This window comes from Pseudonaja textilis, chromosome 5, assembly GCF_049901715.1.
Source record: "Pseudonaja textilis isolate UNSWEBS1 chromosome 5, rPseTex1.2, whole genome shotgun sequence".
Lineage (NCBI taxonomy): Eukaryota > Metazoa > Chordata > Lepidosauria > Squamata > Elapidae > Pseudonaja > Pseudonaja textilis.
The window spans coordinates 20,914,980-20,933,472 of record NC_141994.1 but is presented as its reverse complement, the minus strand read 5'-3'; the positions used below and the strand labels follow the sequence as shown (position 1 = coordinate 20,933,472).

Below are 18,493 nucleotides of genomic sequence, written 5' to 3'. Positions count from 1 at the left end.
AAACAGCTTCTATCCCAGGGCAGTAACTCTATTGAATTCTACTGTATAGTGCAATATCAATGTAATATCAGGGGTTTTCAATTCAATGTATAGAATGTGAAGGATGTGTGTTTATATTCATAGTCATAATGTACACTGAAGGTGGTATTTAATTTCATTGTATAAGGTGCAATGACAGTAAAGTAAACTAAAACAAAAACATGTATTCTATTGGCTGTTGTCAGACTCCCATGGGGCCATGTACAAATCCTTGGAGTTTGTCTGAGCTCAGTTTGGTTGAAGTTTGGACTGCTGATGCAATGAAGGGGCTTGTTGGGCAATTCCTACTGTGGCTGAGGCGAATCCAGTGTCTAATCCTTTGTTTAGACCTTGCTCCACGGAATTTTAGAGCTAGCTAGATCTCAATAATAATGAATAGAGCTACCTAGATCTCAATAAGCTCTTGATCTCTTAAGCGCTGGCATCTGCTGAGGGCCATTAAGAAAGGAAGAAACTGCTTTCTGTCTCCAAGAGCACGTTTCTCCATTTCTCATCCAGGAAAATATAATATTCTGCATTTTTAATATTTCTCAAAATATTTCATTCTTCTAGGAGAGGGGTGGGTGATCACTTTCTACAACACATTTGAAGGAGACCAGAGCATCTTTTCTTCTCTGGGGGGGTCACTACTCAGGGGCTCAGGATGGAGCTGGTGCAAACCATGGACAGGGCCAAAGCAGGTGACAACCAAAGGTGGTATTCAGCAAGTTCTGACCAGTTCTGGAGAACTGGTAGCAGAAATTTTGGGTAGTTTGGAGAACCGGCAAATACAACCCCTGCCTGGCTCCGCCCCCATCTATTCTCTGCCTCCCGAGTCCCAGCTGATCAGCTGGGTCTTCTCTGGTTGCCCTGCACAGGAGAACGGAGCTGAAAAGCAGGTTAGTGGGGTGGGGAGGGAATGGGGATTTTGCAGGATCCTTCCCCTACCACGCCCACCAAGCCACACCCACCAAGCCATGCCATGCCCACCAAGCTATGCCCACAGAACTGGTAGTAAAAATTTTTGAATCCCACCACCGCTGACAGCTGTCAGGACTCCAACAAATCCACCCCCATTCAAATCATAACTCTCTAGCCGCACCTCTCAGAAATAATAAAATTGATTTATTAGAAGTGGCCATGTTGGTGTTAGTTGGATGCAGACAATACTAAAATACATCATTCATTACCCCTTTGACCCTGGTCTCCCCCCCGCCCCGGATTTTTATTCTCCAATGGGACATTTCCATCCACAAGAGTCATCAATCATGCTCTCCAGTAATATTCTTGCACTCCGACAACTTTGGGCTGCCAGGGTGATTATCTTGGCATTTAAGGAATGCACTGTTTCCCCCGATTCCCTTTTTCCGGCAGCTAAAAAGACCGAAGGAGTATCTTTTTAATTGACAACAACGCTCATCATAAATACTCAACATGCAATGATTTTCATTCATTGCACACCGAGTGATGTAGACGTCTCCCTCAAACGAATTTTGGACATGTAAAGAAGGAATTTTGACCAATGATGCATGACAAAGCAAAGAAATAGTAGAGTAGGATTCACATCTTAAAACAGAAACTTCTCAAAAGTGAATAGAAAGCTAAAACCAGAGATTTTTCGTTTAGGCTTAATGGATAAAGAACTATAAAAGAAAAATAAAATAGAACTTTGAGGCTATACAGGTAATCTCAAATTATGACCACCATGGAGCCCAAGACTTATGGTCTTAAGTGAGAAATTTGTAAATTTTGCCCCATTTTACAACTTTTCTTGCCATGTTTGTTAAGTGAATCACCAAAGTTGTTAAATTAATATCGCGGTTGTTCAGCGAATCTGGCTTCCTTGTTGTCCTGGTTTGTCGACAGGTCACAAAAGGGAATGACATGACCCCAAGGATTCTGAGACCGTCATAAATATGAGTCGGGTGTCAAGCATCCAAATTTAAATTACGTGACATGGGGGATTCTGCATAGTACACATGATAGTATTGTAGCAGTTGTATTTGTATTAAAAATAGAAAATTAGAATTTTATAAGATTTAATAAAAGATCAAAACATTAAGGTACAATGTTAAAATGTTTAATAATGAATGATTTTAAGTTTTAAAAAAATATTAAAGGAAATGTTTAAAATATTAGTTTAATTATAGAGTTTAATGGGCTAATGTGTTGATTATTATAGATTTATTATTGTAGTATTTGTTTTTGAAATAGTAGAATGTACTAAGCAGAATCAGATTGGGATTTAGGTGTTATTTCAAACTTCAGTTTAGGGGAATGATAGAAAGGCATCATACTCTGATAGTGATTTCAGGAGAAATTATCCTTTTTTTATATTGGGAATGAGATAGATGTAAATGGAAAAATGGACATAAGATATAAAAATATTGTCTTAAAGGAAGATGAAATATATAAAATAGAATTAAGAAGAGGGAAAAGTGGGGAGGAGTTATATAGAAGATATAGAAGGGTAAAGAAGATAGGTAATGGTATATAAGAAGAGCATGAATTTAATTGAAGTCCATACAAAAAGAGGTAATCTGGGGCCAAGTTACTTTCTAAAAGGAAGTTTTATGTTTTTTGTGCTTTATGTGTGTGTGTTTAATTGAGAATTAATAAAATCTCGGAGGAAGGCCAGATGAGAATAACTGTAAACAAGCCAGAGGAAAATATAAATGTGATGATTGAATAGCAGATAAATTAGAAAAGAAATGTGACTGAATAAGAGTAAAGAGAAATAATGTGAAATTTGTTAAAGGGAATTTACGTATCTACATGGAAAGGGGATAAATTAGAAGAATGTGATATAAAATAATGTGTTACCTGCCTTGTAAAGATTTATAATGGAAAGAGGTTTTATGTTTTTAATGTCTAATGATGTTTTGTTTTGTTTGTTTGTATTTAAAATTAATAAAATTTGCCTAAAAAAAAAAAAAGCATCCAAATTTAAATTACGTGACATGGGGGATGCCCCACAGTTATAAGTGGGAACAAACTCGCTTTTTTTGAATTCCGCTGTAACTTCGAATGCTCACTAAATGAACTATTGTAAGTCGAGGACTACCTGTATAGGCTGACACCGACAAGAGTATGCACAAACAGAATATATATGGAAGGACACTTTGAGTCAGTGGTTGGATTCAAAAACGTTTTAATGCCGGTTCTGTGGGCATGGCTTGGTGGGCGTGGCAGGGGAAGGAACATCCCCATTCGCTCCCCACCCCATTAACCTGCTTTCCAGCTCCATTCTCCTGTGCAGGGCAACCAAAGAAGACCCAGCGGACCAGCTGGGACTCAATGGGAGGCAGAGAACAGATGGGGGCGGGGCCAGTCAGAGGTGGGATTCCAAACCACTCAAAATTTCTGCTACCAGTTCTCCAGAACTGGTCAGAACCTGCTGAATACCCACCTCTGCTTTGAGTCCCACAGGGGATGAACGGCTTCAAAAGTTGATGGCGCTAGCAGAGAGGGCTAAATTAAATGGTTTGGTTGAAGAAAATAATACAAATAATTTTGCTTCTACTTGGAAGCAAACTTAATTTGCAACAGCAGATAAACAGCAGGCTGGATCCAATTCCTGTTGAGATAGGAACTGCTCCAAAATTGGTTGCTGGGCAGGCCAGAGGCTGAGGGAGTCACATGGAAGCTGAAGGTTGAAATAGAGGAACTTTTCTCTTTGACTTTAGAAATGCACCCTTCCTTTCCATTTATTACAACCCCATTGTATATTCTTTAGGCTGTTTTCCAACTGGTCTTCCCTCCTGCCCCCATTTACTCTGAATTAAATTGCATTGTTTGGGTTAAGGCAAAGAGTGGGTTTTCCCCCCTTTGGGCAAAAAGCTATTTGTCCTAACATGTTCTGGCTCTTTAAAAAATCAAACAATTCCACCCCAGCTACTGTGCATGAAATGGCCAGGTGTTCACTATATCGTGCCTTGACAGCGTGTCTGCACATGGGAGCATGGCTGCCTCCAGACACACAAAGACACACGTAGCTTAGAGACATTAGAGGAAGGGGTAGGATATGTTCAAGGTAGACATTTTAATAGAATAGAATACCTTTATTGTCATTGCATTCCACGAATACAATGAAATTTGAAAGCTACTCCGGCACAGTACCCCAAACACCACATCACAATCACACTACAGAGTTTTTTTAAAAAATTAAAATAATTATAAAAATAATAATAGGACTAAATCACAAATGCACTGTTTGATTCAAGACAATTACTGCCTTGGAAAAGAAACTGTTTCTTAATCTATTAGTCCTCATTTTAAGACACCTATAACGCCTCCCTGATGGTAACAGTTCAAAATATGAATGTCCAGGATGAGAACGGTCTGTGGAGATTTTTAGTCTTCTAGAGAGGAGTCTGGTCTTTGCAATCTCTTCCAGAGAAGGAAGAGAGCAACCGATGATTTTCTGTGCTGTGTTTATAAATTTTTGGACCATCTTCTTATCCACTGCAGAGCATCCAGCACACCACACTGTTACACAGTATGCCAAAATGCTCTTGATGGTAGACTGGTAAAAAGTAACCAGCAACTTCTCACCCAGACCACTCTTTTTCAGCGACCTCAGAAAGTGCAGGCACTGTTGGGCCTTCTTTGCAGTGGCCATAGTGTGGACCGACCAAGTAAGGTTGTCGGAAATATGAGTTTCTAGAAATTTAAAACTAATCAATATCTATTTAAAAGGCAAATGAGGAGTTCCAGGTAGGAAGCCTCAGAAGGGAAAAATATAGCCCCATAGTCCACTAAAAATGTTGGGCTCTCAATTTATTTATTTATTTTTAAAAAGGAAAAATGCAAGAGATTCTTTAAATCACCCTCTATAATAAAATGTAGCATTTCTTTATCCAGTCTGGTGAAGAACTGCTCTGGAATACAGGTAGTCCTCAACTTGCAACTATTCTTTTCAGCTGAGGAAGTTGCTTTTGAATACTTAATAATTCAAAATTATAAAGGTACTGAAAAAAGTGACTTATAACTGTTTTTCAAACTTACAGACTTGCCATGATCAAACTTCAGGTGCTTGATTCATATTTATGCTGGTTGCAGTGTCCCCAGGGGGTCGTGTGGTCCCCTTTTGCGACCTTCTGACAAGCAAAGTCCATAGGGAAGCCCGGTTCGCTTAACTACTGTGTTACTAACTTAAATGCTGTGATTGACTTAACAACCTGTGGCAAGAAAGTGGGGCATTGGGGCAAAAACTCACTGAAGAACTTCACGTTTAGCAAAAGAAAGTTTGCACTCAATTGTGGTTGTAAGTTGAGGACTTTCCTGTATCAAAACAAGACCATAAGAATGTTGGTTCCTAAATCTGCCTTCTTTGACTGGCAGTACAATGACTCCCTTGTTTGAAGGACTGAACATCTGCAGCTGGATTGATCTCCCCAGAGGTTGACAGTCACAACAAAAATTAAAGGCAGCTGCTTTACCTGCAGAATGAAACCTCGTTTTCAAATGGCGAGTTTTCTGGCTGGGTTCCAGCCTTAAAGTCACTGACGTTGAAATACGACAGGGTGTGATTGATGAAGCCGTGCATGGTTCCGTTGTGACTGTACACATATTGGTAGACAAGGCGTGGAATAAAATCCGAAGTGACTGAAATGACAAAGGCCTGGAAGAAAACAAAAACGTTTTCCACGTGAATCTGCAAAGGGTACTGTTAGAAACTCTGTTTATCTAAAGCACCACATAGAGCAAACAAAGAGCACAGTCACCATGTGCTTTACTGCTCAATTATATAACTGTATCAAGAAACAGGAAACTACTTAAAACAAAAGAGCACCCAGTACTTAGCATAGATCCAAACTTGTAAACACTGCCATCTACTGGCTAAATACTACTGTAGTTGTTGCATAAAAATACATCCCAACAATCAATTCCAACAGGTACACAATATAGAGGCACCTCTTTTGAATAACACAATAATATAGTTGGAAGGGATTTTGGAGGTCTTCTAGTTCAACCTCTGCTCAAGCAGGGGACCCTATATCATTTTGGACAAATGGCTATCCAGGCTCTTCTTAAAAGCTTTCAGTGATGGAGCACTCACGACTGCTGAAAGCAAGCTGTTCCTTTGACCAATTGTTCCCACTGACAGGAAATTTCTCCTTAGTTTTAGTTTATCACAACATTGTCAGAAAAAAGTTCTAGACATAGTCAAGGAGAGAATGCCCTATAAAGTGGTATCCATCATAAATGCACCATCCATCTGAATTTGCAGGATGACCAAGGATTTTGGCTGTTTACAGGAGTTTAGTTGGATCGGGGACCCATTCTGGAATGCAAAAAATTGGACAGCCACTAGATGTCAGTGACTTGAGGGTTCATCAGTGATTAATCTAAAAAAAAGCAGGATCAGCCGAGGAAGTTGCTTTTGAATACTTAATAATTATTAGATAATTAAGAGCAATGCAGTATTTCTTATCAAAATGTTACACTTTGGAAGTATTCGGATCATTTCTAGAGGTGTAGAGTGATTCTACAAAAGTAAGGAATGGAATGTAAACAATATTTGATTTAGCTCATGTAACAGGAATGTCACTTTTGAAAGATAATTCAATATATAGTAGAAGAAAAAAGGTACAGAATCGCTAGAAGATAGAAAACCTCTTGTGCCTCAAAAGTCCTTAAGTATTAGATAGTTGAGTTAAAAAAAAAAGCAGAATGTTTGTATTTTCAACAGACAGTTGAGAAATTAAAAGAGGAAGAGGGACTTGATCGGTTTGATGCAGAATTACTGTTTTGGTGATTGGATTTGTAAAACAACTGTTTTCATATTCAAATTACTTTAAACGAATTTCTAGAAAATATACTGTGATCAAGGAAGACTTGATGGTCTTTATAACGGAAATAAGAGAAGAATGGAGTTGGAAGGGATCTTGAAGGTTTTCTAGTCCAACTCCCTCCTCAAGCTGGAGACTCTATACCCTTCTGGATAAATGGTTGTCCAATCTCGTCTTAAAATCTTCCAGTTTTTACATGCATTGTCCATTTTATATACATTGTCCATACTGGGTTTTGACTGCAAGATCCCAGCTGAGGTAACATCCTGTTTTTTTTTAACATCTTCATGCTGGCCTTGGACTAGAAGATCTCCAAGGTCCAATCCAACTATTCTATTCTATTCTATTCTATTCTATTCTATTCTATTCTATTCTATTCTATTCTATCTATTCTGTTCTGTTCTGTTCTGTTCTGTCTTTTCATTCAATTTCCTATTCTATTCTATTCATTCTATTCTCATTCAATTTTATTCTATTCTCATTCAATTTTATTCTATTCTCATTCAATTTCCTATTTTTTCTTTCTATTCTATTCTATTCACTTATTCTATTTTTTTTCTATTCAATTCTATTCTATTCTATTCTATTCTTTCTATTCTATTCTATTCTATTCTATTCCTATTCTAATTCTATTCCTACTCTATCTCATTCTATTTTATTCTATTCTCATTCAATTTCCTATTCTATCTATTCTATTCTATTCTATTCTCATTCAATTTCCTATTCTATTCTATTCTATTCTATTCTATTCTATTCTATTCTATTCTATTCTATTCTATTCTATTCCATCCCATTCCTATTCCATTCCCATATTTTCTCTTCTCTTCTCTTCTCTTCTCTTCTCTTCTCTTCTCTTCTCTTCTCTTCTCTTCTCTTCTCTTCTCTTCTCTCCTCTCCTCTCCTCTCCTCTCCTCTTTTATTTTTTCTTCTCGTCTTCCCCTCTCCCCTTGTAATGCCTCTGACAGTGAAACGAATATATGTTAGAATTTCATCATTCCATACTGGCAGATCACCAATATGGTGTCCATTGGCCCATCAAAAAAGAAAAGATGGACGACTATATTTATGAATAAAAACCCCCATTGTATATTTCATGGGTTAGAGGGGAGAGGAGAATGGAGATTGAAATTTCCTAAGAATTTGGCTCCATCTTCGCAGGTTAGATTTATGAGGAAAAGCTTTTTAAAAATGATGTGCTGAATTGTCAACAAAGACTTGAATACTGGCACACAACTTTATAGAAGAAAAATGAACAGAAAATTACATTTGACTGACTCTGTCATATTTCTTATGTTGCACCAGTAAGCTTGAAGCCAATACTTACATTAATTATGACTGAAAATTTTCCGATGCCACTCAAAATATTGAACCAAATTCCTGCAAGAAAGCATAAAACTTTGTTAAGAACTCTTGGTCAAGTTCTTGTTAAGCAAATTCTGAACACAGGTAGTCCTCAACTTATAACCATAATTAAACCTAATAAGTCATAAGTGGAGATGGTCATTAAGTAGATCATCATGCGACAGTGCTCAATTTTAAAACCTTTTTTATGGCAGTCGTTAAGTGAACATCGCAGGTATTATATGAATGCCTTGATCATTAACTCGTTTGTTACGACTCGTCATTTGCTGGAAATTGGAAGTAACCCCCCCCTCCTTTGTGTCAACAATGTTGCAAATCACAGTCCCATGGCCACAGTCAAGCTGCAAATGGATATCAATGAGGACTAGTTGCCTAGTGCCCAAAATGCAGTCACATGACCACAGGGAGAATGTGTCATGCCTTTGTTGGAGTCTGAATCCGAGGAGGAAACTGAACAGCTGACAGGGAGTGGGAGTGTGGCTCCATTGGCTGTGGAGGAAACTGGGGAAGAGCAAAGTCCAGCTGGGCAGAGCAAGGGAGAGTTAGAACAAGGGAGAGGGAGTTCAGAAGGAGACCCAGGCCCTCTTCATCCTAGGGCATGCAGGGAGGAACAGAGAAGAGAGCAACATGGGTTGCATGGCTTATGGGGGAGGAAAGGGCCCTGATTCCCTTCATTAGGCACACCTGGGAAGAGAGTTTAAAAGAGATGCAAGCTGAGAGTGGCATTTGCTGGGAGCATATGTGACTTTATCTTGTGTTAACTTTCGTTATCTGCGTTCCTGGAATCCTCCCAACCAGGTTGAATTACTGCCATTCCTTCATGTCTCCAATTCGATGTAACTTAGAACGGTTGTTAAGTGGCCCATCATAAGTTGAGGACTGCCTACATCATATTTCCCTTAACACGGTTTTCTTAATCTTTATTATTTTAAAAAATAAACAACCCTCATACCTATATCCTTTGCTCTCACAGTATCGGGCCTTCTTAGTTCAGCCACAAACTTTTTGGCATCGAGTCGAACTTCAATGACGTTGTTCAACAAGGCAAACACTGGAGCCAGAGGAAAGGAGGCCACAAAGAGAGTCACAAAGCCAAACTGTATGACTAGAAGACAAGAAAGGAGGAGGAGGAGAGGGATGTGAAAGGAGGGATAAATGACCACTATAAACATTTCAGGTGGCAAGTATCTCCTTCTAGAGAAGGTGTATTCTCTGACTCGGACCTAGGGGTAGGCTGCCCGCGTCCCTCCTGAGCTCCATTTTTGCTGGCAGAGGCACTGTAAGCTGCTCCTTTGCTGTTTCCAAGCCAGATCCAAGTACCCTGTGGGTCGGATCAAGCCCATGGACCTTGAGCTTGACACCCCTGACTTAGAGAGTGCTGTAAAGCAGGGGTCGCCAACCTTTTGGACATCAGGGACCACCAAACTCATAATTTTAAATCCCATGGATCAGAGACTCTGGGAAAATCCCCCAAAAAGTCTGCAGGAAAATTCCCCACCCTGTTTTCCTACCAATCCATCATTCTTTATTTGGGATTACAGCTCTGTTCTCAGGGGGAGAGAGAGACTTTTGGCTTCACGCAAGGAAAGCAGCAGAAGCTGCAGAAGTCTTTCTTTCTCTCTTCCAAACTTTGCCAGAAATGGCTCTTTGTGAGACTTGTCATGCCAGCACACCCTCTTGGAGCAGGATGCCTTGCAAGGTCCCAAAGACCCATTTCTAGCGGAATTTGGGGGAGAGAAAGAAAGACTTCTGCTGCTTTCCTTGCGTGCAGCCAAAAGCAGAAGAAGAAAGAAGCGGAAAGAAGCAGTCTGGTGGCAAGGCAAGGCATGTGGGGCGAGTGGGTCAAGTTCCCCACTCCACTCTTTCCCCCCTCCCCTCACTACCACATGTTGTTTGCAATGCTAATGATGCAAGCCTTGTGTTCCCTCAGGCCATGTGGGCGGCGCAGCCTTGTGTTCCTGAGCAGCCTGGATTAATTGCTTTGGAGTTGCTTTGGGGGTGACATTCCTCTGCAGACCACCAAAATTTTCTTGTAGACCACCAGTGGCCCCCGGCCCACTAGTTGGTGACCACTGCTGTAAAGCATTATGGAGTGGTATGTAAGTCTAAATACTATTGCTATTACCTGATTTGATATTATTATAATTATTATTATAAAACAATAAAATACAGATTAAATTTAAGGAGCTTTGGATTTGGTCATCGATAATACACAGTTGCTTGTTGTTTAACCAGCTGTGAAGGAATCTGACATTTTCTTGAGATTTTTCTCCTTCTGACCTAGAGACCAGATGTGGCAGTTCAACACCATGTTTATCAGCTCCAAGGCCTTTAGTTTCATCACATCGCTGTTTTATCACTTCTAATTGCTTGAGAAAACGCTCTCCTGTATTTTGCAGCCTAGAAACCTTTTGAAATTCTAGTACCGGCAACGATTTCCCATGTAATTTTTTTTGGGGGGGGGGGTTGATTAATGTATACAACATGTCTCCACGTGCTGCCCCCCAAAGAAAACATTCAAATCCTAGAATGTCATGAAGATTAGAGTGGAATGTGGTTTGTCTCTTTAAGGACGTTTAGTTTGTTGGCGTCGGGGGGTAGAGCAAGTTTTGATGGTTTTTCCTGCTTTGGGGAAAACATTTCCACAGCTTCAAAATTAATTCTGCTGGATTAAGAGATACTGAATTTAATTCTGCCTTTGCCTGATGTTTATCAGAAGGACAATCTTACTGTCTCCAAGAGAAAAAAGAATTAATTGCGTTTTATTGATTGTTTTCCCCCAAAGGTTTCCTGGTCTATTTCTGTGGTATGAGTAGTTCTCGATTTACGATCACCATGGAACCCAAGATGTCTGTTGTTAAGTGAGACATGTCCCATTTTATGACATTTCTTGCTCCAGTTGTTAAGTGAATCACTATGGTTGATGGATCAGTAACTTGATTGTTAAGTGCATCTGGGTTTCCAATTGACTTTGCTGATCAGGCGGTCACAACAGGGGATCATATGACCTTGGGATACAGCAACGGTCGTAAATATGAACCAGTTGCTGAGTGTCTGAATTTTAATCACATGATCATGGGGAGGCTGCGAAGGTTGTAACTATGAAAAATGGTCTTAATATAAACAAGATGAAAATTGGGAATGTGAGTTTTATCTTCTTATGGATATCAGGCAATGCTGAAGAAAGGCATAGGATAGTGGTGGCTAACCTTTTTGGGCTTCTGTGCCAAAAAAAGTGAGCATGCTTGCACACTCGCACACGTGTGCCAGCACCCAGAAGGCAATGCGCGCGCCCCATGCCCCCAACCCATGTGTACTGAACATGAACTGTTTGGAACTGGGCCACAGAAGTGGTAGGCGGGTGAGCGAGTGTGCATGTGTATCCTCACTTGTGTGAGCAGCGAGCAACCATGTGTGCACATGCTCCAGTTGTATGAGTGGCGGGCATGCTTATCTGTGGCTCACGCAAATGGAGCTGGGCAGGGAAACATCTCTCCCCACCCCCAACTGGTTTGCAAAGCTGGAAAGACTGGGGAAGTCTGGTATAGAGGCTTACTATTCACCTCCTGTGATCTTGTTGCTAACCCTCTGTTGATACAGCCTAGGATTGTGTTGACAAGTTGACAAGCACAGGGGTCGCCAACCTTTTGGGCCGCAGGGACCACCAAACTCATAATTTTAAATCCTGTGGACCCTGGGAAAATTGCAAAAAATGTCTTCAGGAAAATTCCCCACCCTATTTTCCTACCGATTGGTCATTCTTTATTTCAGATCACAGGATACCGTCTCCAGCTCCATTCTTGGGGAGAGACAGAGAGAGAGAGACTTTTGGCTTTATGCAAGGAAAGCAGCAGAAGCAGCAAAAGTCTTTCTTTCTCTCCCCCAAACTTTTCCCGAAATGAGGCTTTGTGAGACTTGTCATGCCAGCACAGCCTCTTGGAGCAGGATGCCTTGCAGGGTCCCAAAGACTCATTTCTGGCGGAGTTGGGGGGAGAGAAAGAAAGACTTTTGCTGCTTTCCTTGCGTGCAGCCAAAAGCAGCAGAAGAAAGAAGCAGACCACCAACATTTTCTCACTGATCACTAATGGTCCCCAGCCCACTGGTTGGTGACAACTGGGTTAGCAGGTACTGTGTTGGCTAGAAGCTTCCTTGTTCCCAAAAGGTGCTTCCCTTGCTATTTTCCTGACAACGGTGAGATGGACTTTAAACTATCTCCCAAGTTTGGAGAATTAGGTAATTAACACTTTGATTTCAAACGGTTATTGAGCGGAATTAATGCCTTCCAGCATAAACTACCTGTTTGACCTGAAGAGAACTTTTACTCAATTAATGGAAGATTATTAGTAGACATTTGCCCTGAGAACAATATAAAGCCAGATGCTTAAAATATGTAGGATTTCCAAAGGAGAACATTTGCAACATTTGCCAGATTTTATTTGCTCTGGCACAGATCCCCAGCAGAATACCTCACCTCCTTGTCTTCTGGCCAAAAAGCCACACACACAAAAGGAAAGAAAAGGTGTGCCATAAAAAGACACATGTTTCTGACAGTTCCTCACAAAATGTCAAAACAAGTCTTACATTATATTTATATTAATGCCATCCGCTGCTGAAACATGACATTAAAAAACCCTCAGGGGTAATTTTCCTCTGAAAAGTACCTCAGGAATATATATATATATATTTCAGAATATTTAGAACTTGTGCAGCCTGGCACTCAGACAAATCAGCCATCAACAGATACATAGGGATAAAACAACATCTACATATCATTCAAAAGAGATAAAAATAAAATAAAATAAAAAAGAAACAAAAAGACCAAAATGCTTCCTCACCAGCAATCAACAAGATATGTGCAGTTTAACATCAAGATTAATACTAGATCAATAATTAAGCAGTAAACAAAAATCCAATTAAGGAACTGCCAGCTCAGGCAACAAACAAACAGTAAACAACAGCTTAATCAAGGAACCAACAAGAACACTCCCATCAACATTGAGAGGGCAAACCACTGGTATATAAACTGAGAGCAAACCCCTCTCCCTCTAGCACTGATGATGTTACTTCGTTGGGTAATGAAACATCTGCAAGAAAACAACCAAGCTCAGAGAGCACCAAGGACCCCATAAATAAGAATTTTAATTCTGTAAAAAAAAAGAATGAAAAGAAACAGACAGATACTTTTAGTGCAGAAGCAAAATGGATCCCAGTTATGCTGAACCGCTCTCCTTCATTCAAACAGCCAAGGAAAATCATAGGGCTGTTTATTCTTCTTTGTTAGACACATCTAAAACAGGCTTCTCACCTGCAGCTTTAAGATGTGTGGACTTCACCTTTAAGATGGGTGGACTTCTGCTGAATTCTGGGAGTTGAAGTCCACATGTCTTACAAGTTGTGAAGGTTGAGATACACTGATCTTAAAAGGAATAGCCAAATCTGAAGGCCACCTTCTACTACAAGAACCAGAGATCCCAGCCTCCTTCTTCCACAGCATGTTGAAGGTTGATTTAAGGCAGGGGTGTCAAACTGGATTTCTTCGAGGGCCAGATCAGCATTGTAGTTCTCCTCTGTGGGCCAGTGGAGGGGAGGGAGATGAGATGGATGCCTCCTGCAGCACCCTGCCGCCCAGAATGTGGCACGGGGAGGCGGCTCGCGTGTTCCCCCATGCCCTGTTTTGGCCAGCAGAGGGCTACAGGCTATCCAGGCTGAAAATGGGACACAGCGGGGAGGCATGTGCCAGAGGTGGGATTCAGCAGGTTCTGACCAGTTCTGGAGAAGCGGTAGTGGAAATTTTGAGTAGTTTGGAGAACCGGCAACTACCACCTCTGGCTGGCCAATCTCTTCTCTGCCTCCCATTGAGTCCCAGCTGATCGGCTGGGTCTTCTCTGGTTGCCCTGCACAGGAGAACAGAACTGGAAAGCTGGTTAGTGGGGTGGGGAGGGAATGGTGATTTTGCAGTAACCTTCCCCTGCCATGCCCACCAAGCCACGCCCACCAAACCAAGCCACGCCCACCAAGCCACGCCCACAGAACTGGTAGTAAAAAAATCTGAATCCCACCACTGGCTCTGCCCCCATCTATTCTCTGCCTCCCATTGAGTCCCAGCTGATTGGCTGGCTCTTCTTTGGTTGCCCCGCACAGGAGAACGGAGCTGGAAAGCAGGTTAGTGGGGTGGGGACAAAATGGGATTTTGCAGTATCCTTCCCCTGACACGCCCACCAAGCCACACCACACCCACCAAGCTACGTCTACAGAACTGTTAGTAAAAAAATTTTTGAATTCCACCACTGGCATGCACGTCCCTCTGGTAGCCCATTTTGGCTGCCAGAGGTACCACGGGCTGGTCCTTTGCTATTTCCAGGTTGGTCCCGTGGGCCAGATATAATTACCTGATGGGCAGAATCCAGCCCACGGGACTTGAGTTTGACACCCCTGATCTAAGGTCATCAGATCAAATGAAATCAATTGAGCCTTCTGCCTCTAGGAGCTTCTACCCTCCACGCTCCAGAAGGTACGTGTCCAACAGAACCGTTTATTGCACATACAGTACGAAGGATGCGTTTTTTGGACAGCCTGACACTGGGGAGTTACGACAAAGGGAAGTCGGGGATGTCTTAAATCTTGGACAAGCAGGTTTTGAGGGAAAGCGAAGAGGGATTTATGGATGCCCCAATCTTACTCATTTCCATGTACTCCGGGGTCAGCCCCGTGTATGGTTCCAAGACGTAATCCAGCTCCCATTGCTGAGGCTGCTTAGATGGATCTGAATGGCTTTCCTTCTGCTCCGACCGGTCGTCTTTTAGCTTACGGAACAGTTTCTTTAATTTCCTGGAAATGTAAAACAGCATGCCATTAACTCAATTGAAGGGCGGGGGAATCATTCTATTTTTAAGGGACTTTGTGCACGACAGAGCTTTGCACTCTCTCTCCCTCTCTCTCTCTCACACTCTCTCTCTCTCTGTGCCATCTGGCACCACAGATACAGGCTAATTCTTACCGTTTGTGATTTAGAAAGCCCCAGCTTTCTTTCTTTGTGTGTGTGTGTGTGTGCGCGCGCGTGCGTGCGTGCGTGCTTTTAAAATCCACTGACGCGGATGTCCTTTTGAAAGTCTTCCAATAATACACTTTTACTCTGCTTCCTTTTGTGCGGTCATTTTTTTAAAGCATCTCGAGAAATTAAATCAGGTGATTCAGAGGGGAACAATTCATGAAAATGATCCATTTTTTTAAAAATAATGGTAACCACCCTTCTCTTGAGAATTCCAGGAGAAAGCTCACAGGGATCTATGTATTTAGGTGTGTATGTATAGGTAGTCCTTGACTTACAAAGCTGTCATGCACCTGTCTGAATCCAAGGAGGAAGATGAACAGCTGAAAGGGAATGGGAGTGTGGCTCCGCTGGCTGTGGAGGAGGCTGGGGAAGGGCAAAGTCCGGCTGGGCAGAGCAGGGAAGAGGTAGAACAAGGAAGAGAGAGTTCAGAGAAAGACCCAGGCCCACCCCCTCTTCATCCTAGGGCATGCAGGGAGGAACGGAGAAGAGAGCAATGTGGGTTGCATGGCTTATGGGGGAGGAAAGGGCCCTGATACCCTTCATTAGCTGCAGCTGGGAAGACAGTTGATAAAGGCAGGCTGTGTGTGGCAGGCTACATGTGGAAAGGCTGCATATGGCAGGCTGCTGGGAGCAAACGTGACTTTATCCTGTGTTGTCGTAGCTTATATGTGTTCCTGGCCTCTTCCCAATCGTGTGAGTTTTGCTGTGCCTTCAAGTCTGAAATTCTCGCTCCTTCCCTGCCAAACTAAGTACTTCAGTTTGGCTTGATTGGACTTAAAGTTACAGTTTGTGTTGACAATGTTTTGGAGCTAATTTTCTGCAGTCAAAGGCTGTTCCCGGGAGAGTTTTTCTCCAGCCAGAAGGTAACCTGGACATTGGGGGCAAAGTTGGAGATAATCAAGAGACTTTTATTGATTATCTGACTGTGTTGCCTTTGTGCCATGCCCCAGGTCATCACACCAAGCATTCATTTAGTGGCCATTCAAAGCTACAATGGCACTGGAAAAAAAAAAAGGATTTATGAGCGGTTCTCACACTTAAAACCCTTGCAGCATCCACATAGTTATGTGGTCCAAATTTGGGCACCTGGCAAATGGCGTGTATTTGTTGTGACCCGCCGGCAGTTGGCAGAGTCGGACAGTAGTGAGGAGGTTGGGGAGGAACCTGGGCCAGTCTTGGAGGCTGAGGAAGGCTTGGACAAGGGTTCTGCATCAGAGGCAGAGATGGGGCCGGGGCAGTCTGGCAGTCATCAGCTGCCTTTGGGCTCAGACAGCCGTGAGGCTGGGGAGCAGTTGGAACCAGTTCCCAGCCTGCGCACGCATAGAGCTGCTAAAAGAAAGGAGCAATTAAGGATTCAGGGTCGACCTGGGAGCAAGGCCACAGGTGGATGATGAATGGCCCCCTCCCATCAGGATTAAAGGAGGAGCAAAAGGGGAGGGGCCTTTTGCAGGAAACAACTTGCTTGTTTTGGTCGTGTGTTTGTCCCAGCATTGTGGATTTTCTCAGTTCTCCGTGCCAAGAGTGAGTGTGGAACTGTTCACTGGGCAGCATTCCAGGATTGCTATCAGTTGGAGATAATTAGTCCACCTTTGCGTGAATGTGTGCCAAGCCGTTGGCTGACTGTGAATAAACTAATTCACAGTATTGTAAATGAAGAGGTTTTTGCCGGGGCTTCGAATTGACTGAGTGCTTTTGGGTGAGGCCTAGGACAGAACAGTATTTAGGATAGCAATTGCAATAGCACTCGGATTTATATACAGCTTTATGGGGCTTTACAGCCCTCTCTAAGCGGTTTACAACGTCAGCATATTGCCCCCAACAATCTGGATCCTCATTTTACCCACCTCGGAAGGATGGAAGGCTGAGTCAAACTTGACCTGGTGAGATTCGAACTGCCAAATTGCAAGCAGCCGGCAGTCAGCAGAAGTAGCCTGCAGTACCAGAGTCTCACCACTATGCCACCATGGCACTCTGCAAACCATGGTTGTAGCATTGCAGGGTATAGTGGGGGTATCATTTGCAACCTTCCTAGGAGCTTCTAAGTCAAATCAGATTCGTGTTGTAGTTCATGGCAGTCAATGCAGATGGCAGCAGAGTTGGACAGTGAGGAAGAAAGGGGACCAGTCAGGGAGTCTGGAGAGGACTTGGATGAGGGTCCTGTGTCCGATGCAGGGATGGGACCAGGATCATCTGGGAGTAGGGTGTTGCCTTTGGAACCTTTGGAGTCTGGCAGCAGCGAGGCAGAGGACCCAGGGGAGCCTGCTCCCAGTGTGTGTGTGCACAGAGCTGCTAGAAGGTGAGAGCAGCTGAAGCAGAAGGGGTGACTTGAGAGTAAGGCTGGGAGGTGATTGCCCCTCCCATAAGGGATAAAAGTCAGACCTCAACGACAAACTCTTTGCAGGAAGCAAAGTAATTCAATAGATTCCAAGTCCTTCGAAGCTCTGCATACTCTGGTCGTTTTTTTCTGATACTTTGAGTGAGTTCTGTCATAATTACTTTGGAGACTTCTGTTTTTGGCAGCATTCCCCAGCACTGACAAGTGTGGGCTTATCTTGGGGAACTCTTTATAATTAGTTCTGCTGGAAATGAAAGTAATTCTCAGTGTTGCATTAAAATAGGTTTTGCTGTTCAAACAAGCTCGTGTTTCGTTGCGTTTGACGAAGCCTGGGCCAGAACAAATTCGTTTAACCACCATATCATTCACTTGTTAAATCGAGGACTATCTGTATCATTGAGGCCAGCCAATGGTCCAGGCCTCCGAACCCACAAAAAGGGCAATGGCAATGGCACTTGAACTTATACTGGTAGTCCTCGACTTATGACCACAGTTGAGCCCAAAATTTCTGTTTGTTAAGGGAGTTTTGACCCATTTTAGCGCATTTCTTTCCACAGTCATTGAGTGAATCACTGCAGTGGATAAGTCAGTAACCTGGTTGTTGAGTGAATCTGGCTTCCCCATTGACTTTGCTTGTCAAAAGGTCATAAAAGGCAATCATATATAACCCTGGGACACAGCAACGGTCATAAGTGTGAACCGGTAGCCAAGCATCTGAATTTTCATCCCACGACCATGGGGATGCTTCAAAGATTGTAACTGAAAAACGTCCGTAAATCTCTTTTTTTCAGTGCCATTGTAACTTTGAATGGTCACTAAGTGAACCATTGTAAGTTGAGGACTACCTGTATACCATTTCATAGTGCTCCACAGCCCTCTCTAAGTGGTTTGCAGAGTCAGCCTCTTGCCCCCAACAATCTGGGTCCTCATTTT

General features: G+C 42.5%; 1 protein-coding gene across 2 annotated transcripts in view; it reads right to left on the bottom strand.

Moving 5' to 3' along the window:
* ANO2 (anoctamin 2) overlaps nucleotides 1–18,493 on the bottom strand; it is a 170,017-nt gene that overhangs the window by 13,233 nt on the left and 138,291 nt on the right. For both annotated transcript variants that reach the window (XM_087934259.1, XM_026701966.2), the window contains 4 exons: nucleotides 14,854–15,002; nucleotides 9,127–9,279; nucleotides 8,137–8,189; nucleotides 5,460–5,641 (listed from right to left, as the gene is read on the bottom strand). In XM_087934259.1, coding sequence (XP_087790385.1) covers nucleotides 5,460–5,641; nucleotides 8,137–8,189; nucleotides 9,127–9,279; nucleotides 14,854–15,002 — 537 coding nt within the window. The remainder of the gene's footprint in view (nucleotides 1–5,459; nucleotides 5,642–8,136; nucleotides 8,190–9,126; nucleotides 9,280–14,853; nucleotides 15,003–18,493) is intronic.